General features: G+C 42.7%; 1 protein-coding gene across 1 annotated transcript; it reads left to right on the top strand.

Annotated features, from left to right (window-relative positions):
• The first annotated feature begins 6,117 nt into the window (after window positions 1-6,117).
• plekhn1 (pleckstrin homology domain containing, family N member 1) lies at window positions 6,118-18,480 on the top strand. Its single transcript, XM_037477836.2, has 16 exons — window positions 6,118-6,299; window positions 7,906-7,990; window positions 8,130-8,291; window positions 9,324-9,404; window positions 9,883-9,973; window positions 11,700-11,833; window positions 12,328-12,477; window positions 13,519-13,599; window positions 13,712-13,787; window positions 14,065-14,210; window positions 14,447-14,599; window positions 15,248-15,487; window positions 16,031-16,186; window positions 16,439-16,681; window positions 16,900-16,960; window positions 17,699-18,480. Exons 1-16 carry the CDS (start codon window positions 6,226-6,228, stop codon window positions 17,881-17,883), a joined length of 2,118 nt encoding a protein of 705 aa, XP_037333733.2. The 5' UTR covers window positions 6,118-6,225; the 3' UTR covers window positions 17,884-18,480.
• Window positions 18,481-18,828: the final 348 nt, after the last annotated feature.

Genomic DNA, 18,828 nt, shown 5'->3' with positions numbered 1-18,828 from the left:
TTCAGATGTGGTAACTGGCTTGACAAGTTTGAACATATGCAGGCAACATGTAAGATATATCCTGGACCTGAACGTAATATCCCTTCATCTGCAAAAATGCCTCAATGTACTCTTTGTGTTCCTCTGGATTTGAGATACGGCTAAATGCCCAATAAAAACACATGCAAACACACGCACACACACACACACACTGTGTTAGCACTGGTGGTTGCTAGGCTCACTATACACTGTTGCTCGGTACCTTCCCAACCGACTTCTCTTTCATAGTGATCCCAGCAGACAGCTGAACACTCTCACTTTACCCTTCTGACCTCAGTCACATGGCATTCACACCTGTGGCTGCCCCTGCTTACATTCAAACCCCGACTCTCCCAAACACATAGAGACAGGCCAAATATACACAATGCACACCACTGAATAGAAGGGAAAAGGCTAAATGGGAATAGCATATAACATCCAGTTCATTTAACACTTTCACAACACAGGAAGACACATCTGTGCATGTGTTTCACTTGTGGTATTTAATTGCAAAAACAAATGTATACATTGTGGTGGCAGATAAAGCAGAGGTGGGGGGGGGATGAAAACTCAAATCACACAGTCAATTTGTGATGAAAGAGAACATGGTCATAATCTAGAATGAATATGCGTTTGTTATACAGCAGACAAAATAATTGCACTGTTCTCAGAATTAACATTTCAGAGACCTCATACACAGATTCCTATGATCTGTCATTGAGTGTGGCCTGCCAAGCAGCCAAACTCCTTGTAATCTCTTGGCCTTATTTTTCGCTTTATTCTCCTTCCGTACAAAAGTTTGGCACTCTTCTCCTCCCACAGCGTTGCTCGGAATGGTCTCAAAATGTCAGCGATGACTAGCGCTAGCATTGCACTAGTTAATAACAGGAATTTTGCCGTGTGCATCAGAAGTACGAAAAATGTAGATATTCTTGGGGTCGCGCATTCGGGGATTTAAAAATGGCTCTCTAGCGCCCCTGGAAGTGCTCCCTCTGGGGAGATTTTTGCCCAGTTTCACACAGGTGCTCTTGGATATGCTCTACAAAAAAGTCAATCGTGGTATGCAAATGCGCATGACTAGATAATGACTAGATTTTCCACCATTTTGAATTTTCAAAAACAGGTTTTTGCGATCTCCTCCCAGACGCTGGGTCCTATTCTCACAAAATTTTCAGGAAATCATTAATGGGTCAATGCCGGCTAAAGTTATTAAAAGCTTGTTGACATTTGTCTAACTCAAATATAACTGACAAGACTGAGGGTGGAGTATCTCATGTATGTAAGTGTTAGTATTTAAAGGTGTTGACGTGTATGTTTCCGTGTTCCTGCCTGCTGTGACAGTGAGTCACCTCCACTGCTATGAAAATGCAAATGAGTTTACAACCTGTCTGGAGAAATGCCTGTCCTCTTTCCATTGGTATCTGGCCATGGAGATACTGTTACGCTCTCTGGAAGAACTGAAGTGTCGATTTGACCTCTACAACGACTCTTAGAGGCCATACACCTTTTTGACTGACCACTTCTGATACAACTGGGTCTGAAATGGGAAAACTCTCAACCTCACAAAAACTATTCGTGAATGTACAGCTCAAGGATGTTATGGGTAGATATAATGTCAAAGGCCATCATGCTCAAGCAAGGACAAGAACGAAAGAGATCGGAAGACCTTCAGAGGAGGAAGACAAAAACAGAAAAAAGGCCATTAAGTAGCAACCAGTAAAGATCACAATTCAAAAGGAAGCTGCTCAAGTGAGTTATTTTAAAAGAGCAAGAACATCAAAAAGCATCAATGGAGTGTGAAGATGTTAATGTCACGTCAAAGACTTGTTCATGTTATGTTGCAGAGTTTTTCACTGATATTGGCAGGCTGACCAGCCCTGGCCTGTCTTGTCTTGTATAGTAGGTCACTTTAGTGTCCAGTCTGTCCTCAGTCCAACATGAGACAACATAGAGCCGCCCCGAGGGCTGGTCAATGATGTCTCCATAGTGCTTGAGGCTTTTTTTATAGCTTCTTTTTTGGATTATATTAGAAAACTTTATTTTGTCTGACCTGCCTTTCCTTAATCCCATGAACAAACTCTAATCAAAATGCACACACACCAAACAGCTCCGGTTAGTGGCACACAGACACAAAGACAGCTCGCATAGGCCGACGCCACACATAAAGATTAGATTAGTTATTTTGACTAGTATAGATTTATATACTTTACATAATCCAAATATGTTTATGTTTTGTGCTTATGCTCCGAAGAATTGTAATGTGTAACAATTCATCAACATGTATTTTTGCCATGTCTCTATCAACATGATTAGCCCTCATGTATTTCCTTTTTTTATTAGCCTCTGTGTTGCACGTCACATTAGTACTTGACAATGTAGTATACGGATGTCTTGAAGGATGTTTCTACTTCTATTAACATTCACTCTGCATTTATTATTGTTTGTTCATGCTCATAGAGGATAAATTATGAATAACCACAGATGAAAAATAGCCTCTTCTCTGCACTGTCCCTCCAAAATTAACAAATGCATTTTAAATTCAAAGTATTTACAGGTGCATTCTTACACACAACCTAGTCTAAAAAAAGAGTAGTGATTTGAATCAATGCTGACCCCAGTATACAATCATTTTGGTTCAAATTATGTACATTAGTAGGAATTATTTACAAAAATATGTTTATTTAAACCCCTATGATATATGAATTCATCCAGAATATAAAAAGTCCAGCTCAATATCTCCAGTGAATATTTTTACTTTAACATAGTTCCATTGCAGCATATCTCACCTTAGTTTAAACTATTCTTAATTTTATTAAACACCATTAGAGGATATCTGGAATCAGGAAACGTTTATTGCCATTATATGTTAGACATATATGGAATTTGAGTTGGCGGTTGGTGACAACACATTCCTGTCTCATCATAATTCTTCGTTATTCATTGTGGTCAAAATGTATAAGATCAACTCAATGTGACATCCATTTTCGACACGGTGTGTGCTTCTAAAAAAAAACAGAGATTTACTGAAATGAGCAGTTGAAATAGTTAATCTGACTTTGACTGATCTAACCTTCAAAGAAGGACCGGGGTCCAATTAAGATTCCTTTATGGACGTCCTGCGTGAGAACTTTGGCGCTTCAGATTCTCTGTTAGACACCTGATGTCGGGGGGCCTCATGTCCAGACTCCGTTTTAGTGGCCTGAGGTGTGACTTTAGCACCGCTGCTCTCTCCAGCTGAGTCTGGGTAAACAAAAGCGAGTGACTTCTTGGGGAAAGCCACAGTTCAACATACCACACATGGAGGGAAGGACATTATGAAAATGGTCTCTATGTCTCTTCCTTTTAACAAATAATGAAAAGAAACCGCCCTGTTAAATTTGAAGGAAAAGCCATATGTGTATAACATACATTCAATAGGTATAAATACATATGGTTTAACTGAAACAGATAGGGTCTCAATGTCAAATGTTATCGTGGTGAGACTAAAAACTGCAACATACCAACTAGTAAAGTCATTTGACTTTTTAGTGGGAAACTTGGCGGGCCGTTGGGAAATGGTGAGCAGCACCAAATCAAAAAGTAGGAAGAAAAGAATGCAGCGCTTGCAAGGCCCCCCAGTATTTCCCCTTCCTGTTGAGCAATGAGACACAAAACTACAGTATAGGAGTGAGATGTACAGACGTTATTCAAACTAACCCACAAAATATACACATGTGCACCCTTGAAATAGCTAAAAATACCACATATGTTTGCGCAACCATCCTCCGACTGACGACTATAGAGGCACAAACAGTCTCTCTTTAAAGCCGGATCAATAAACCGGTAATATAGTCGGGATGTATGACAAGATTATACAATAAAAAGGATTAAGTGGTGCTATCTTTATCACAGTCAAAGTTGTTTGTGATGTGCACCCAGTTAACACACAAAATATGATTGAAGGTGCAAATAAAACTTGTGCGAGAAGTCACCATCCACGGCTCACCGATGGTGTGTTTGTGGAATTTTGGTTTCAGAGAATTAGACAAGAGTCATTGAAAAGGTTTCAGACAGCAAGGTTTGAAGCACTCTGACATCATAGCCTCATCCCAGACCATTACTGGAATCATTGAAAGCTTAGCGTGAAGCCAATCAGACTCATCCTCTGGGGACTGGACAAAATGATATCATTCAGCAGTCATATCCATCAACCCATTCTGGGATTCCATCGGATAAACGGCATAATATTTGTATTTTACCAGGTAATTACCATCACTAGTCCAAGGAAATGATACATCACCCCTGGCAAACTGAACCGAAACATGGTTGTCCTTTTGAGGAAGAAATCCCCAGGTTTAATTTTCCAGGGAAGTGAGTCACAATGATACCTGCAAGTTTGATCAAGTTCTTCTTGATCCAAACATGACTGCACTGGAAGATGTAGCAACCTTTTTGGTTCATAGCCACAGTTTTTAAAATTTCAGTTTGGTTTCTAAGACATGAGGTTGTGCTTTAAGTTGACCATCTCATTGCGTATGACATTGTATTGTTTTTAAATGTTGTAGAGCTGGGCCTTTTTGAGATAAGAGACAAGATAAGTTTCTCCTTAAGTGATTGATTCAACCACTAATGTGCCTTAAAACCTCAAAATCTGTTAGGATCTTAAACTCTGAGGCCGCTGGATCTACATTCTATTCAAACAAATCCCACTCATTGCAAGTGGTGTGAGTGGCAGACATCAACTTTTGTAAATGGAGGAAAAATTGCAGGCTAGTTGATTAGAATGTAATCTGATGACGTGATAACAGACATCTGAAGTGGCGTTTAAATCTTGTCATTTACATTTAGTTTCACCACATGCCGTCCAATTAGTCTTCTCCGTTGATTTAATTACTTGATCTATTTATGGGCTCTATGGCCCATCGGACTGGGTTTTAATGCACAACAATGCGGGCTTCCGAGGATGGAAGGTGTCAACGACTGCTCTTCGGTTGTCTTTAACAAGCAGACGACTGTTGGTGCCTGAGGTGAATCAGTTTAAACAATCCGGATAAACAGGTTGGCGAGCCAGCAGCCCCCGGTTCCCTTTCTGATTGCAGCAGCTCACCACAGACATGACCTAATTATGGAGCAGTAAAACGAGCATGATGGTCTGACACCCCCACCTGATAGGTACTACCTCACGCAATGGGGTAGTACCTATAAAACCAGTAATAATTAACTTCTACAAAGTCTACCAGTTAAAAAAAGAGGATTAATTTGAAGAAGACTAATTCGATTGTATGGAGGATTAACATAATACTTAACCTCCTATGATCAATATAACCTCCTATATTGACTTTATTAAAAACATTGAACAGCAAAAAAAATGTGATTATGTGGTCTCCTATTTTATCTCCTTTAACTCCTTACAAGGCAAGAGGTGTGTGCAAACAAGATGTGCTCGTGCACACCTCTTGCCTTATGAAAACAAGAGCCTTTGAACATATAAAAATCCTGTTTAAACTTCTTATCCTTCCCACCCCACTGACATACAAACGGCTTAATGAAAATACCCCATACACAATACATCTAAACTGATACAGAGCGCATTGCCTCAGTTAAATATAAGCAATGTTTTCTCTATTCTTTAAATCTAAACTTTGTCTTCTTTAGAAATGTGGCAGAACAAAATAATAAAATACTTCTTAGATACTTAAGGTTCCAAATCAGACTGATGTGTTTAAAGTATCTTGGACAATAACAAACTGACTACTTAAGCGCTCAGACATTTTTTATGTCTGAACATGCCAGTGGAAGCTCCCGTCTTTCCCTTGATTGACAAACACCATCTTGAGTGTTTGGTGACCAGCAATGTAGCTCCATTTGGCTCGTGGAAGGTGTGAAATGGCACACTTCTCTCTGAACCCCTGTCTTTGTTGTTGGATTTGATTCAGCAGACAGAGGCCACTCACAGAAGGTGTGACCTCCACTGGATCCCCCCCCCCCCCCCCCCCCCACACACACACACCATCACACAGTCTGTGACACAGACCCAAACTCCACCCCTCTTACGCACACACATACTCTCCCCAGTCTCACTACACAGCCCTTGGCCTGCCCACTTCTCCCTCAGTACAAGTCTAGCTGCAGCAGCGAGCACACTGCTCTCTTGGATAACAATCATTCATCACAGAAGTATTCGAGTCTGTCTCCAGCGCAGCGTAAAAGCCTTCAGAGTACAGCAGCATGGGGAGCACCACGTCATGTGTCCCCGAGCACAACTTCAGATTCTCCAGCAAGAGTTTCATACGCAGAAACAGGTAAGATAAAGCCAACTTGTCCTGGTGTTCTTACTGTACTGAAGCTGTCAGTGTGCCGTGCCCCGGCTGCTGTCTGTTATTTTAGACTGTGTTACAGTTGGGAGGAGTTCTAGGTATTTCTCAGGGTCCTGGCAGTGGGTTTAAAACAGAGGTTGGGAACCTTGCCAGGGTCAGGATCATATGGTAATACAGAGTCGTGTCTGAGCGGTGCCTGTCTGGCCAAGGGTCCGGTTGCCATTTGCCACTTCTCTTCATCCTTGTGAAGTTAATCCACCAGCTGTCACTGAATTTCGGTTTCGACCCCAAATCGGAACGTGACCCTGTTCATTGTCATGAACATATAAGCCATTATGATTAATAATATCTGATTAATGACGGATCATATATACCCTTTTTGCCTAGTAGTGATCTAAACTAATCTACTAACTAATCTAAAGGGGTTTGCACATGAATATAGGAGCTGACGGACATTGATGCGTTATCATACTATTATTTGATCTTGTTTGCTTTAATCCTGCTGGATTACATGCCCGGGCATGTCACCAATAGTAGAGCCCATTCTGCTGGATACCACACCTGATTCTGATTCTGATTCGTTTTTTTCAAATACGCCATAAAGCGCTTGATTTTCAAATAAAAGCAGAGGCAAGACCACCCTCTAAAAGCCGACGTCTCATGCCTGAACACTGATACACCTTTCAATTTGGTCAGTTGGTTCAGCATGGACAATATGTTCAGTGTTCAAGTTTCCCGGGTACCCTACCAACTCATTGTGTTAGTGAACAGGCCAGGCTCAGGTATTCCCCACAGAGAAAAGGAGTGAATGCCAAAATTGGGTGTGCAAATCCACTACATGTCTACTATCTCCATTCCTCTTTTACTTTGCAACTGTGGACTGCATCGCTATGTATTGTTTTCAATTGTTTCTCTATGTGTGAGAACATTGTACTACAGATGTAGTGGAACAACATCAATCACCGAACCCTAATCAATGATTGTTGCTTGACATGGCCTTCCTGATTAGACAGACCTTGGTTCCACCCCCCAGCAGACAAAAGCCTGCGTTGTTGCAGCAAGGACACTGGCCCATGTATGTGCAGGCAGATAAACTGCAGGCTGAGATTGTAAAGGCACTGCTACAGGCTTATCATTTCAGTGAGGGAGCTTCCTCACTAAGATGTGACACTAATAGTTATAGATGGGGGGGGGGGCATGCAAAACAAGGAAGAAGATTGATTATTGATGTTCCTATGCATATCCTTACTGTCAGAAACACTGGACCTGATTGTGGATGGAGTCAGGACAAAGGACAAGGAACCGGTCAATTTATAGGACATGAGACACCAATTATCATCGTCAATAATCTGGTGTGAAAATTGATCAGTGGTTCAAGATTCAGTGTGTGACTTGATGACTATGAAAAAAAGAAACCTGAATTTTATAGTACAACACAATAGAAAAGAAAAACGCAATTTAGGTCAACTTTCTATCTGACATCAGTAAACAACAGGGAACTTTAAAAGTAACTGAACAGCAAATTGTAGAATGGATGGTAAACATTGGAGAGTGAGTGGTAACACGTGTTTCTTCTCTCTCTCTCTCTCAGCAGTCGCCTGTTTCGCAAGAAGAATCCCCAAGAGGGACAGGAGAAGTCTAACAGCATCATTAATATCTTGAGTACCGTCAGGAAGGTAAAAACCTCAATAATCTGCATACCGAACAAAACAAAACCATTTGATATTCATTGGTGTCTCTGACAGATTTCAATAGTGATAGTTTGTCCCGTTTATTTATGTACTGTCTATACACTAATTCTATCACCGTTTGCAGGAAATGTCCCCTATAGATCTGCGCACAATAGACAACGCGAAATGGGATCCTCCGTTCCCTTATGACCCGGCCAGCGGCTGGAAGAAGAGCAGCATCAATGTGAAGAACTACGGACGAATGATTCACAGCTCCAAAGTTCGCTTCCGCTTTGTCCACTGCCAGGTGAGTTGAACAAAAGCACATTTTAGTGACTAAGTTGAAATGCCGGGACTGAAGATATCAACGAAAAGCAAACTAATGCTACACAGTCCTTTATTGAGGTTCATGAGGTCTTAAAAAAACCAAGCCTACAATGACACATCATTGCCAGTCATCTATGTGAACAATGTGAGCGTCCAAAACAAACAAAACAAGAGGTGAGAATAACAGGATGTTACAACAACTACTGTGAAAATTAAAGCGGAGGCTTGCTATGAAAAATCCAATCAGTTTTGCACAAAGAGGACCGGAGCCTTTGTTTGGACATGCTCGCTTTTGCGACGGTTGTGCAACATTAGCGAGAGAAAACCTCAGGGTACAGAGAGAGCGCCTCTGATCCCAGAGACTGATAGAAGACACACTTCTTCCTCACTGTGGGAATCGCACATTCTCAGGGCTGTGACACAACAGCTCTGTCAAAAACTACAAAGAAAAGATTGATAGGGTGTATAGCATCATTAGAGCAAAAGAACACATTGTATCATAACAGGAAACGCTACCACACAGGAAGAGATATGGTATTACTAAGCTATATATGAATCACTGAAGGAAGAGAGTGGATGGCCGTAAAAAACAATGACTTATAATTGCATTTTCTGGTCAGTGAAGAATCCTTACCCAATCTACTGGCCCATGAATCGTCAGATGATAAAAGAACAACATGTTTCAATTTTGAAATAGATAATTAGACATAACCTGGGGCATGGATTGAGAGAATAATGAAGTATCTCACATGACTCTGAACAGACATTAAAGTTCAAGATGGGCTTGAAAACACAACTGATAATTGTAATTCTTGATACCGGATGTAGCAGATATAGTCGTCTGGCAATTCAAAGACGTATAGTCTATATGAAATGCCCATGTTACCTTTTCTCTACTTCTGTGAGAATTAAATAGTGGTCAAATAAAAAGCACAGCAGAATCGTTATTATTTCTTCCCAGCTTTACGTTGACCGTGTATACTCTTTTAACTTGATTTTCTTATCTCTACAGGATATACATGATTGCTTCCTGGACCTCTTCCAGACACACCTTCATTTCCTCTCCAATAACACAACTGGACTGACATACCAGGTAGGTTTTTTTTTTTTTAAATGTAAGTAGAATGGACCTACAACATAGTTAAAAATGTTTCCTTTGGGTTGACTTCTACATATATTTCTGAAGGGCAGTTTCATATCATGTGATCAGACCTTTTGTAGGCTACCCTGTCAACCAGCGATGTGTTGGTGAACATGACGTCTAATAAAGCATGAGCAGCCCTTACTCATGGGTTTAGTGTGTCTGTTGAGAGTTCAACTCCATGTCAGGAAGAGACTGATAGGCATCTGCATACAGTATTAGTCAGAGTATAGATGATTGCAGGCAGACATGAACGCATCATCGACTTACAAGGGTGACCTCTGCATCCAGGTGATTAAGATATATTTTTTAAATTAAGAGTTGGCTGTAAAAGAGCAAGGGAAATGTTGTCTAGACTTGTTATAAGAATGACATTTTCTTTTCCCTTAACAAAGAAGCATGATTGAGCTTTTTGTTGGTTTGTGTGCAGGGAACTCTTCCGTTGAAAGAAATCACCATCTGTAATCTGCAACAGAACTGTAACCACAGCCGACCCCAGGAGTTCGCCTTTCAGATAAATGGTAAGTTTGACCGTACACCTGAGGATACAAGTGGTGTTGGCATAGAGCCCTGCAATGTCCTGATCCTCACTTTTATTGGTTGTGTTGAATTTAGCTAATCAATCACTAAGACTGAAAACAAGTTCATTAAATAGTGTCTGATTTCAATATTCAAAAAAAGAAGAGACCTGTCACTGTTTTCTTTTAGCCCTGCTGATGGTCTGCTAAATTAGTCATGGCTCAAAATTAATCAACCAATTAAAAAGCAGTAAGAAACCACACTCTATTTTCAAACTGCAGCATTTCCTATGTATCACATTCCAGTGATTCAACGGTGCCTCGACCCTCTTCACCTCCACTCAACCCCAAGACTAACTAGAGCTGGGCCCCCTTCACCCTTCGGTCAGGGGGCAAACGGCCTTAAAAACCCCCCTTGTTAGACAACAGGTGCACTTCAGTCAGTCCAGCTGTTGCGCACAAAAGCCCTGCTGCCGCTCTAAACCGTGTCACCGCATTTAATCTATGTCACATTCCAAAAAGGGCTCAGGTTAATGTCCAGTTAACCAACACCACAAGAACTCGCAATGAACAAAGACAACCTGAAACGTGACCTCTTTTCATTAAGGAGGAATAAGCCGCTCTAGTGAGGTTGTTGGTCCTTGTCTGGGAAACAATAAGTCAGCGAAGTGAGGGATGAACATGGAATCACTCTGTGAAAAACATCAAGTCAATCTCAGTCATGAAGGGTGTAAGCTTTCTTTGTTCATATTCCTTTAACATTGCTATCAGACTGAAATCTGAACACGTCTTGGTTGTCATAACATTGACCGTCTTTGGTGTTGCTTCATCCAAATGTTGCTTTGCAATTCCCGGATCAAGCTTTTTATTTTGCGGCTGAGTTATTTTCACTGTTCAACCTTATTTACTCTATGGGAGGCGTCACTGACAAGAAACATATGGTGGAAGCGTGACCAAATTCTGAGTCAGGCTAAGGATCTTAGAGGGACTTCCCCCTGCGTGGTCCTTCCGCTCAGCTGAGAATTTGAATCAGCTTTAGCTGGTGTTGGTATGGTTTGGAGTGACAAAGCAAGCGCGGCGTGAGGCGGTCTTCGGATGTCTTGTGTTAAGTTTGAGTTTTGTGGCTGTGGGAGAGAGATAATGATAGATCATAGTTGTTAACGATGGTTAACAGCCTGTAAACTGAAGGTTTATTATGAGAAAGTTAACTTGGTGCCACTCCCAACACTTTTTGCCTCACTCACATGCTTGAAATGTAAACGAGAAGCGAAAGGAAAACGATAGTGCTATGGTTAAGATATAAATTGAGAGCTTGGATGAATAGAGCATGAGTCCAGAGTGGTACCTGATTAAGGAGCAGTCAGCGGCCTACAGCTCCTGACCATTACAGTACAAAGCCACACGGCTATCTCTGCTGTTTATCTCTGCTATGTGTGGGCCTGACAGATAAATAAGGAATCCAGCTCTTTTCATCTCACGACCTCCTCATTCCTCCCGGGCAGTTTTGTGGGAGGAAGAGTCTGCTATGATTTTCAAATACCAGACCAAGCAGAGGCCTTATGTATTGTTTACATTCTTGAACATGTTAATATTTATTGTACTTATTGCACAGTGGGTTCTAAACCGTCAGAACGCCATTAATGATTCACCAGCGCGGTAGACAGTCTCTGGAAGAGAATCCTTGGTGACCCTTTCCCTTCCTTGAACTTGTGACCTTTGCACCCGGCAGGTGTCAGCCTGAACCCCATCATCGTGTACTGTTCCAACCAAGAAGAAATGGACCTGTGGTTTGGCTTGCTTAAAGAAAACATTGAGGCGAATGGGGGCACTGCAATTGTACATGAAAACTACACCAGAGTGAAAGTAAGTAAGATCTTTTTTGATACCAAGACTTTGCATAATAACTGCCTCTTGTGATGCAGAACATCCATAAAAAAAAAAAAAATCAAACAAGTATGTAAGTGTGGTCATCTTTTAATCCACCTGGGGGAACAGCCAGGAAAATGCACTGGTTTCCACCACTTATTGATAAAAATATGGTGTGTGTGAGTCAAGTAGGCCACTGCTTGCTCTCCCTGAGGCCTGGATACTAGGGAGCGGCATTGACCACATCCCAGCACAAAACAAACCCTCACATCTGCAAAGGGCTAAAGTGCTGACTCCACACCCACAGGTGGGGAAATGGCTGATGAAACACATGACCCCGGATGTGTCACAACAGTGATGCACTCATAAGCCTTACGATTGTCATCATGAGAAGATGAAAAAAAGAATGTGTTAAATGTGTTAAATTAACTCAAGAGGAAAAATGTTCAAATGTACTTTATTGATGATTCTAATTTGTGTATCTATTGCAGCTAAAGCAGCACGTGTCCTCCGAGGGAAGGGAGGAGCTGAGGAACTCGGTGAACCGGGAGCCCATCTACGAGTGGGAGGGCTCTCAGAGGGACAGCCTGGGCACCATCACCTATGTCACAAAAGTCAGACTGCAGCACCTGCCCTGTCAGGTAAGTTTTTCCCTGTTGCTTATCAAGAGTGAATCACTCAGACCAGTGAGGCAAAGTTAAACACGGGATCTCTACGGTCTGCCTTTTTATGGAAATGTACAGTACGGCACACGCTAACTCGTCATACATACATGTTTTCAAACATGGGAATTTTTCCCATGATGAATAAAATAACCCAAGTGACTCACATAGTTGTGTGATTGTGTAACACAAACAATTACCTCTGCACAATGAAAGGAGTCAGAGGAAAGGGTGGAGTCTGTATTATAGAAAATGATACCTTTCCTGCCAATTGAAACACTATTATCTTTATTTTCCTGCCAAGGTGTAAGACCGCGTCAAACACCTGCAACTAGCTGTCTAAAAACACAACTTCTTGCTAACCTAATCACACACAGATAATGCTGATACAGCTTCACATAGCGGTCAATAAAAACAGTAGTCATGACACGGCTTGCGTGGATATCCGTAGTTAATTCCCTGTGGGAAATTGCGGCTCCCCGATTGAAGTGTGTGAGATTTAGGGTCTGGGTGTGTGAGAGGCATCTGCCCGGCTCAGGCAGTGACTCGACTCACCTCACAGCTGGAATGTCAGCTGTCCAGACACACCCTCCGCGAGGGAGAGAGGAAACATAAACTGCCGCACCTTTAAATGCCCAACTAACTGCTCTCAGTAACTGTGGCCTGGTGTTTTTTTAATGATCGCACCCGGTCCCACGGTGGCCTCTTTGTTGCTAGTCAGAATAACTGGAATTCCTTCAAAACGGGAAAACGTTGCACAGAATGATGAATCGCTTTGATTCCCACTAAGTTTGAATTTGAATTTTACTTCATTGCTTCTAAAAATGTCAGAAATTGACTCAGTCAGAGCTGTTATCGGATGTCTTCTGAAAGTTGAATTTAATGATGAACATACACAGTGAGAACATGAACACATCATAGGAAATGGATAACTGATAGCCCCTACACATGCTGCTAAAGGATAAGAATAACTGTTAAATCATTGTGAGCTTATTAGCAGGTGTAATCTTGTGTCCACAGGAACAGAGTGACAGACTGCTGGTGCTGTACCCATCAACGCTGATCATTCTATCAGAGGAGAGCGATCAGCTCTTCTATAAGGTACCACTGACCTCACTCACCTTTCCCTTTACAAAATGAATCATGTCCAAAGCTGTTTGCATACAGCATGTCTGCATTAAAGACGTGTGTTAAAGAGTCATTATGATTACAGGGGAAACTCCCACTCAACATGATTACTGTGACCACGCCCTGCCAAGACGTCAAGCCCAACACCTTTATGATCGAAGGTAAATAACCTGAACCAGCGAGCTGTTCTACTGCAGTTTCTTTGGCACAACTGCAATTCGAAATGACACAAAAAAAGGGATTCAAATGAGTGTACATTCTTATGCATGCTTTTACGCCATGTGGCCTTTTCAGTGAATCCGCTAGCGTCACAAAATGTAACCATCCATGAATGAGCTGGTTTTATCCCCAGTGAATGGCAGTCTGATTGTAGCACATTCCAGTAGCCGAACGGACCGAATGACGAGCTTTGTGTCCCCCCCTCCTCCTCCTCACCAGGGAAGCTGATCAACCCCATAGTGGTGTCGTGTCTGGATAGGACAGAGTTCTGCGACTGGATCCAACATTTCAAAAGTGCTGACGTGCCCGTTGTTAGCCCCCCGCCCCCTGTGTATGACATCATCTACACCCCGACGCACAGAGAGGTAAGGCCCGCCCTCTTTCTTTTCAACTGTTTTTGTGACTCAGGTATCAGGACAAATGTTAAAGACAAGCAGCCGAGCCCTTCCTCTTTTCACATTCAACATGACTAGGATTTATTATTTACCACTTACTACAAACGCTACTGCTACTAAGCATACTATCAGATATGAGTCTAAAGGACATAAGCCTGATGGTAATTGATTCTCAGTCTAATGTTTTAATTCTTTTATAATTATAGGTTCCACAGTTTGACAGGTGGAGTGGAAACAGCCATGGACGCACTGAGTCTCTTAAGTTCAACCATTCACAGAGTGGATGTGGGTCCCACAACCTTCACGTACCCATTCATGAAGACAACCCTCTCTCCCCGGGATACTCCGAACCCCTCTGTGTGAGTCATCTGTGTGCTACCTGTGCTACTTCTCAAGTTCTCAAATATTCTCAAACTAATGACCAGAAGCAAACATGCCAACTGTTCGATATTTACACAGATATAAATGTATTAGGACTCCGCTGTTCATTGCTAAAGAACATATTTTGTTTGTTTTGGTGGAGCTGAGCAGCAACACCTTTTTTTTAGTTAATTATCAAGCAAAGTCTGGACACCATGTCGCTCCTGTTACAAATGTTCAGGTGATGATCCTCAGATCTTCCAATTAAAACATACAAAATAAAGTCATTAAGTTCTAAAAAAAATGTATGGCACATGTAAGTTAAGCAGCAAAAGGTTTACTTGTAACCTTCAGTCTCTCTAAGAAGTAGTGAAGCACTCTGCTTTATCAGGACTTTGGACCAAACTCCCACGGAAGAGGGGCTCTGTAGGCCGACTGCCCGTCCAATTAGCTTCAAGCAGAGAAGGCTCAGTGCCAAAAAGTCATGTTGTTCAGCTCCGTCACAGTTTAAATTGGCTCATACCCTGTGTCGATACAGAGCACTACTGCTGAGAGGAGAAACAGCTCCCGACACCTGATGCCATCTGTGTTTGAAAGCCAAAGCTCTCGGCTGACCTCTGCCCTGCGTTTGTTTGTTGTGTTTACAGTACAGCTCCAGTCGTCCCTCCTCAACCGAGACCGCCCGCCTGGGCAGCCGGACCAACAGCGCGTCCTCACACACCAGGCCGGAGAACCTGCGACCCTCGTCGGGGCGCTACTCCTCCCCCCAGCGCAGCTCCTACCTCCAGCCAGCCGAGAGCGCTGCGCATTCTCAGCTCTACAGCACGCCGTACTCTGCCCTGCACCGGGCCAGTCCACAGCGGCTGGAGAAAGCCCCGCTCGTCAAGGTAATTCAGTCTGGCGTCTCACTCGATAACCAAATATTCCCCTTGAGACTGCGGCCTTGTGAGCCCTGTGAGCAGATACTAAAATAGACGCACCGAGCAGTCGGCTCAGAGGGTTCATACCAATGGCGTTAACAAAAAGGGTAACAGATGCATGTGGGCGGAAACGAGGTTGAAAGATCACTCTTCACGGCGGGGCTATGATGAAAGCTCAATTATAGTTGCTAAATGAAATTTAAGCCTCCAATCAGGCAACCTTTGCTTATCCCTATTATCGCCATGGTGGTTAGGAGGTTTTAATCCAATCACCAAGAGGCCAAGCAGATTTTGGAGAAAACAATATTGCTGTAACACCGGAGTTGGCCTCAGTCCAACAGCTGTATTTTTGTATTCCGATCCTTTGGTGTGGCTCGTGTGAACTGAGCGAGGTGGAGACAGAGAAATGCCAATATGAGACGAAAAGAGACCGAGGGAAACGTGGCAATTGATTTTCCTCTCACTGTTTGGTGTTTCAAACTAACCGTTTTTCTGATTTTTTCTGATCAGTCCAACAGCTGGAGCACCCCGCAGACATCCCTGAACTACACCCTTAATACCCCGCAGCGCCACTCGGACATGTGCGCCCCCCGACAGCCCTTGTCGCCCCTGTACGATGAGCCCAACAGCCCTGAAATCTATTCGCTGTATGATGCCAGGCCAGTGGTAAGTGGGTCAACAGTACCGGATCCATCGGTTGTATTTACACCTGTGCAGCCTCGTCTGATATTGAACAGTGCACACAAGCACACATGCACATGCTAAGCAAGAAAATAAGAATCATTAGATAATGCAGAGACTTCCTCCTTAACATGCATTAAGATTGAACTATTACTAAATGAAAATCCATAAAGGACCGGTTTCACTGTACATTTTTATAGCTTTCCTTCTCTGACACATCTCCCTCGGTCCCTTTAGCAGCCGATTCGTCCCCGCTACCAACAGCAACACCACCAGCAGGGGGCCCAGCCCCTCCCCTCCTCTTTCCAGCTCCGCACCCCTCCCATGGGGAAGCGCCACAGGAGAAGCCTGGTCCTGACCAACTCCCAGGGGAAAGCTCTGGGCCTGGAGGTGGAGAAGGCCCAGAACCAGGAGGAGCAGAGGGCCGAGGCCGTGTCGAGGCTGAAGCTGCTGGCCGCACCGGGCCAAGTGGAAGAGCAGGTGAGAAACACAGAGACGCTCATCTCCCAGGACACTCCGGTTCCTGGAATGCTGTGGTACAATACGCTGCATGATAGCCGAGCTTGTGTATGTACTTGTTCTGCAGGTGATATTTGACCAGATGCCACAGATTAAACAGACATTTTTGAGAACGCAGGAATGTTTGTTATAGCTGATCACGGGAAGTAACTGTTGTATGTTTTCACATCTTTTCATAGATCCTCCCCCCGTTGAACTGTGGGATAAACACCCCTCCGATGCCTTACGGTTACTCGCCAGGTAAGAACTGAAGGCCTAAAAATGGCCAACTATGAATTATATTTCTATTGAGAAACAATGGTCACTGATTTAGCTATAACACTGCGACAACATATTTCCTCACAAGTATGGAGTTATGGAGGTCATCAGTAGCAGCCACAAGGACACAGGGCATTGCTCACACTGCACTACACCTTAAATTCAACACTACACACACACTTCTGATTAGTCAAACATGTCAGCGGCCTGACAGAAGGCTGAAGCAGGAAATGCGTAGATGTGCCAATGAAATGGAGCTTAGCGCAGCTCTAATGTCGCTTGTGCAGATGTCCCGGGTCGGGGGGGGGGGGGAAGCCCAGTGAAAGACAACACTGTTTCACAGACAGGGTTTACTCCTGTCCTCTGATTGACAGCATACAACTGTGCAAGCTAACACTCGTATCTAGAGGCCCTTTCACCACAAACGAAAACACGAGAATTAACCCGGCAGTTGGACGTCACTGCGAGTTGGGTTCTGACATGTGCAATGACGGACAGGTTGCACATTGCTACACCACGAGGAAGAAGACATGAATACAACTTGGAAAGTTTGTGTAGTGGCATGTTGCATTTCTTGTTTTACAGGAAGATTAAACGTTGCTACACAGCCAATCGCACCATATGTATGTTGGGACTGTGTCCAAGTTTATTCAGTCGGGGCGAGGTTTGCCTTCTATTGTTTGAAGCTAAACGCCTGGGAATCTTCTCTCGCTCTTACAGATCACAACTCGTACCTTGAACCCACAGAACCAGATGACCAGGAAATGGACTATGATAACATTTGGCAGTACGACTGTGATACCGGGGTGCTTCCGCCGACGTCTGGAATTTCGACACACTGGAAAGGATTAGACTTTGCGGCCAGAGGCCTCGGTGGCATGGCAACCCGGCAGAGATGGTCATAAAACAAAACAAGGGCCCGGCACTCGTCTGGACGTGTGCAAACAACGGATCTCTATCAGAGGGATAGTACAAAGCCAACTGTATCAGCCTGTGTTGCTCCTGCTGCATACACTATGAACCGACAAGTCACACAAACTGCATTGTTCGATGTAGCGAGGGGTGCAGGAATAAAGAGGCTAAACACCTAAACACTCAGTAACAGTAACAACCGCCTTCTTCCGCAAAATATGTAGCATTCAGCCGGGAGGACAGCAAAAAGTAAACATACTGTGTAGTTAGTTTTTTAATATATTTTGAAATTGCACTGAAGGTTTCATTTGTAGTGCTTTGTAACATGCTGTTCAGTTTACTTGCTTTTGCTTTTGTTTTTATTTATAGCTAAACAACATTCCATCAGGGCTTTATTCAGTAGCAGAAGTATATTTTTGTAAATGTTGTAGATTTTTTATTATGCTGCATTATATAAGCAATTAGATGTGGCTTTAACTGACTTCCTTAAAAGGTGCTAATATTACCTACTGCAATACTATATTGATACCTGTGTGGCTTTGTTTATTTTATTTTAAGTGTTTATTTATATTTGGAAATAAAAAAATAAAAAAATGTTGTCTTTTATTCTTATCATACTCTTGAAATTACTATATCAATAATATTTGATCAAATATCAAATGTGCGAGAACCAACCAACATATCGAATACCTGAAAGTGAAACTCTGCAGCAGCAGCTGTTTTCCGCTGGACAAAACTCGACATGTTCTGAACATTACCAACTCGTCCAAAAATAACAAGCAGATACTAGTAAACATAGTTGAGAATTTAGCAGCTTGGGATCCATATACACAGTAGATCTCATCTCATTTTAGAGACTAAAAACATTTGATGATTTTGAATTTCAAAATGAAGGTGAAATACCCAAAACATTATTTAAGACATAGGTATGTATTGTA

Source organism: Pungitius pungitius, chromosome 1 (assembly GCF_949316345.1).
Source record: "Pungitius pungitius chromosome 1, fPunPun2.1, whole genome shotgun sequence".
Lineage (NCBI taxonomy): Eukaryota > Metazoa > Chordata > Actinopteri > Perciformes > Gasterosteidae > Pungitius > Pungitius pungitius.
Note: the sequence above shows the minus strand (reverse complement) of the source record. Positions and strands in the feature narration are given on the sequence as shown.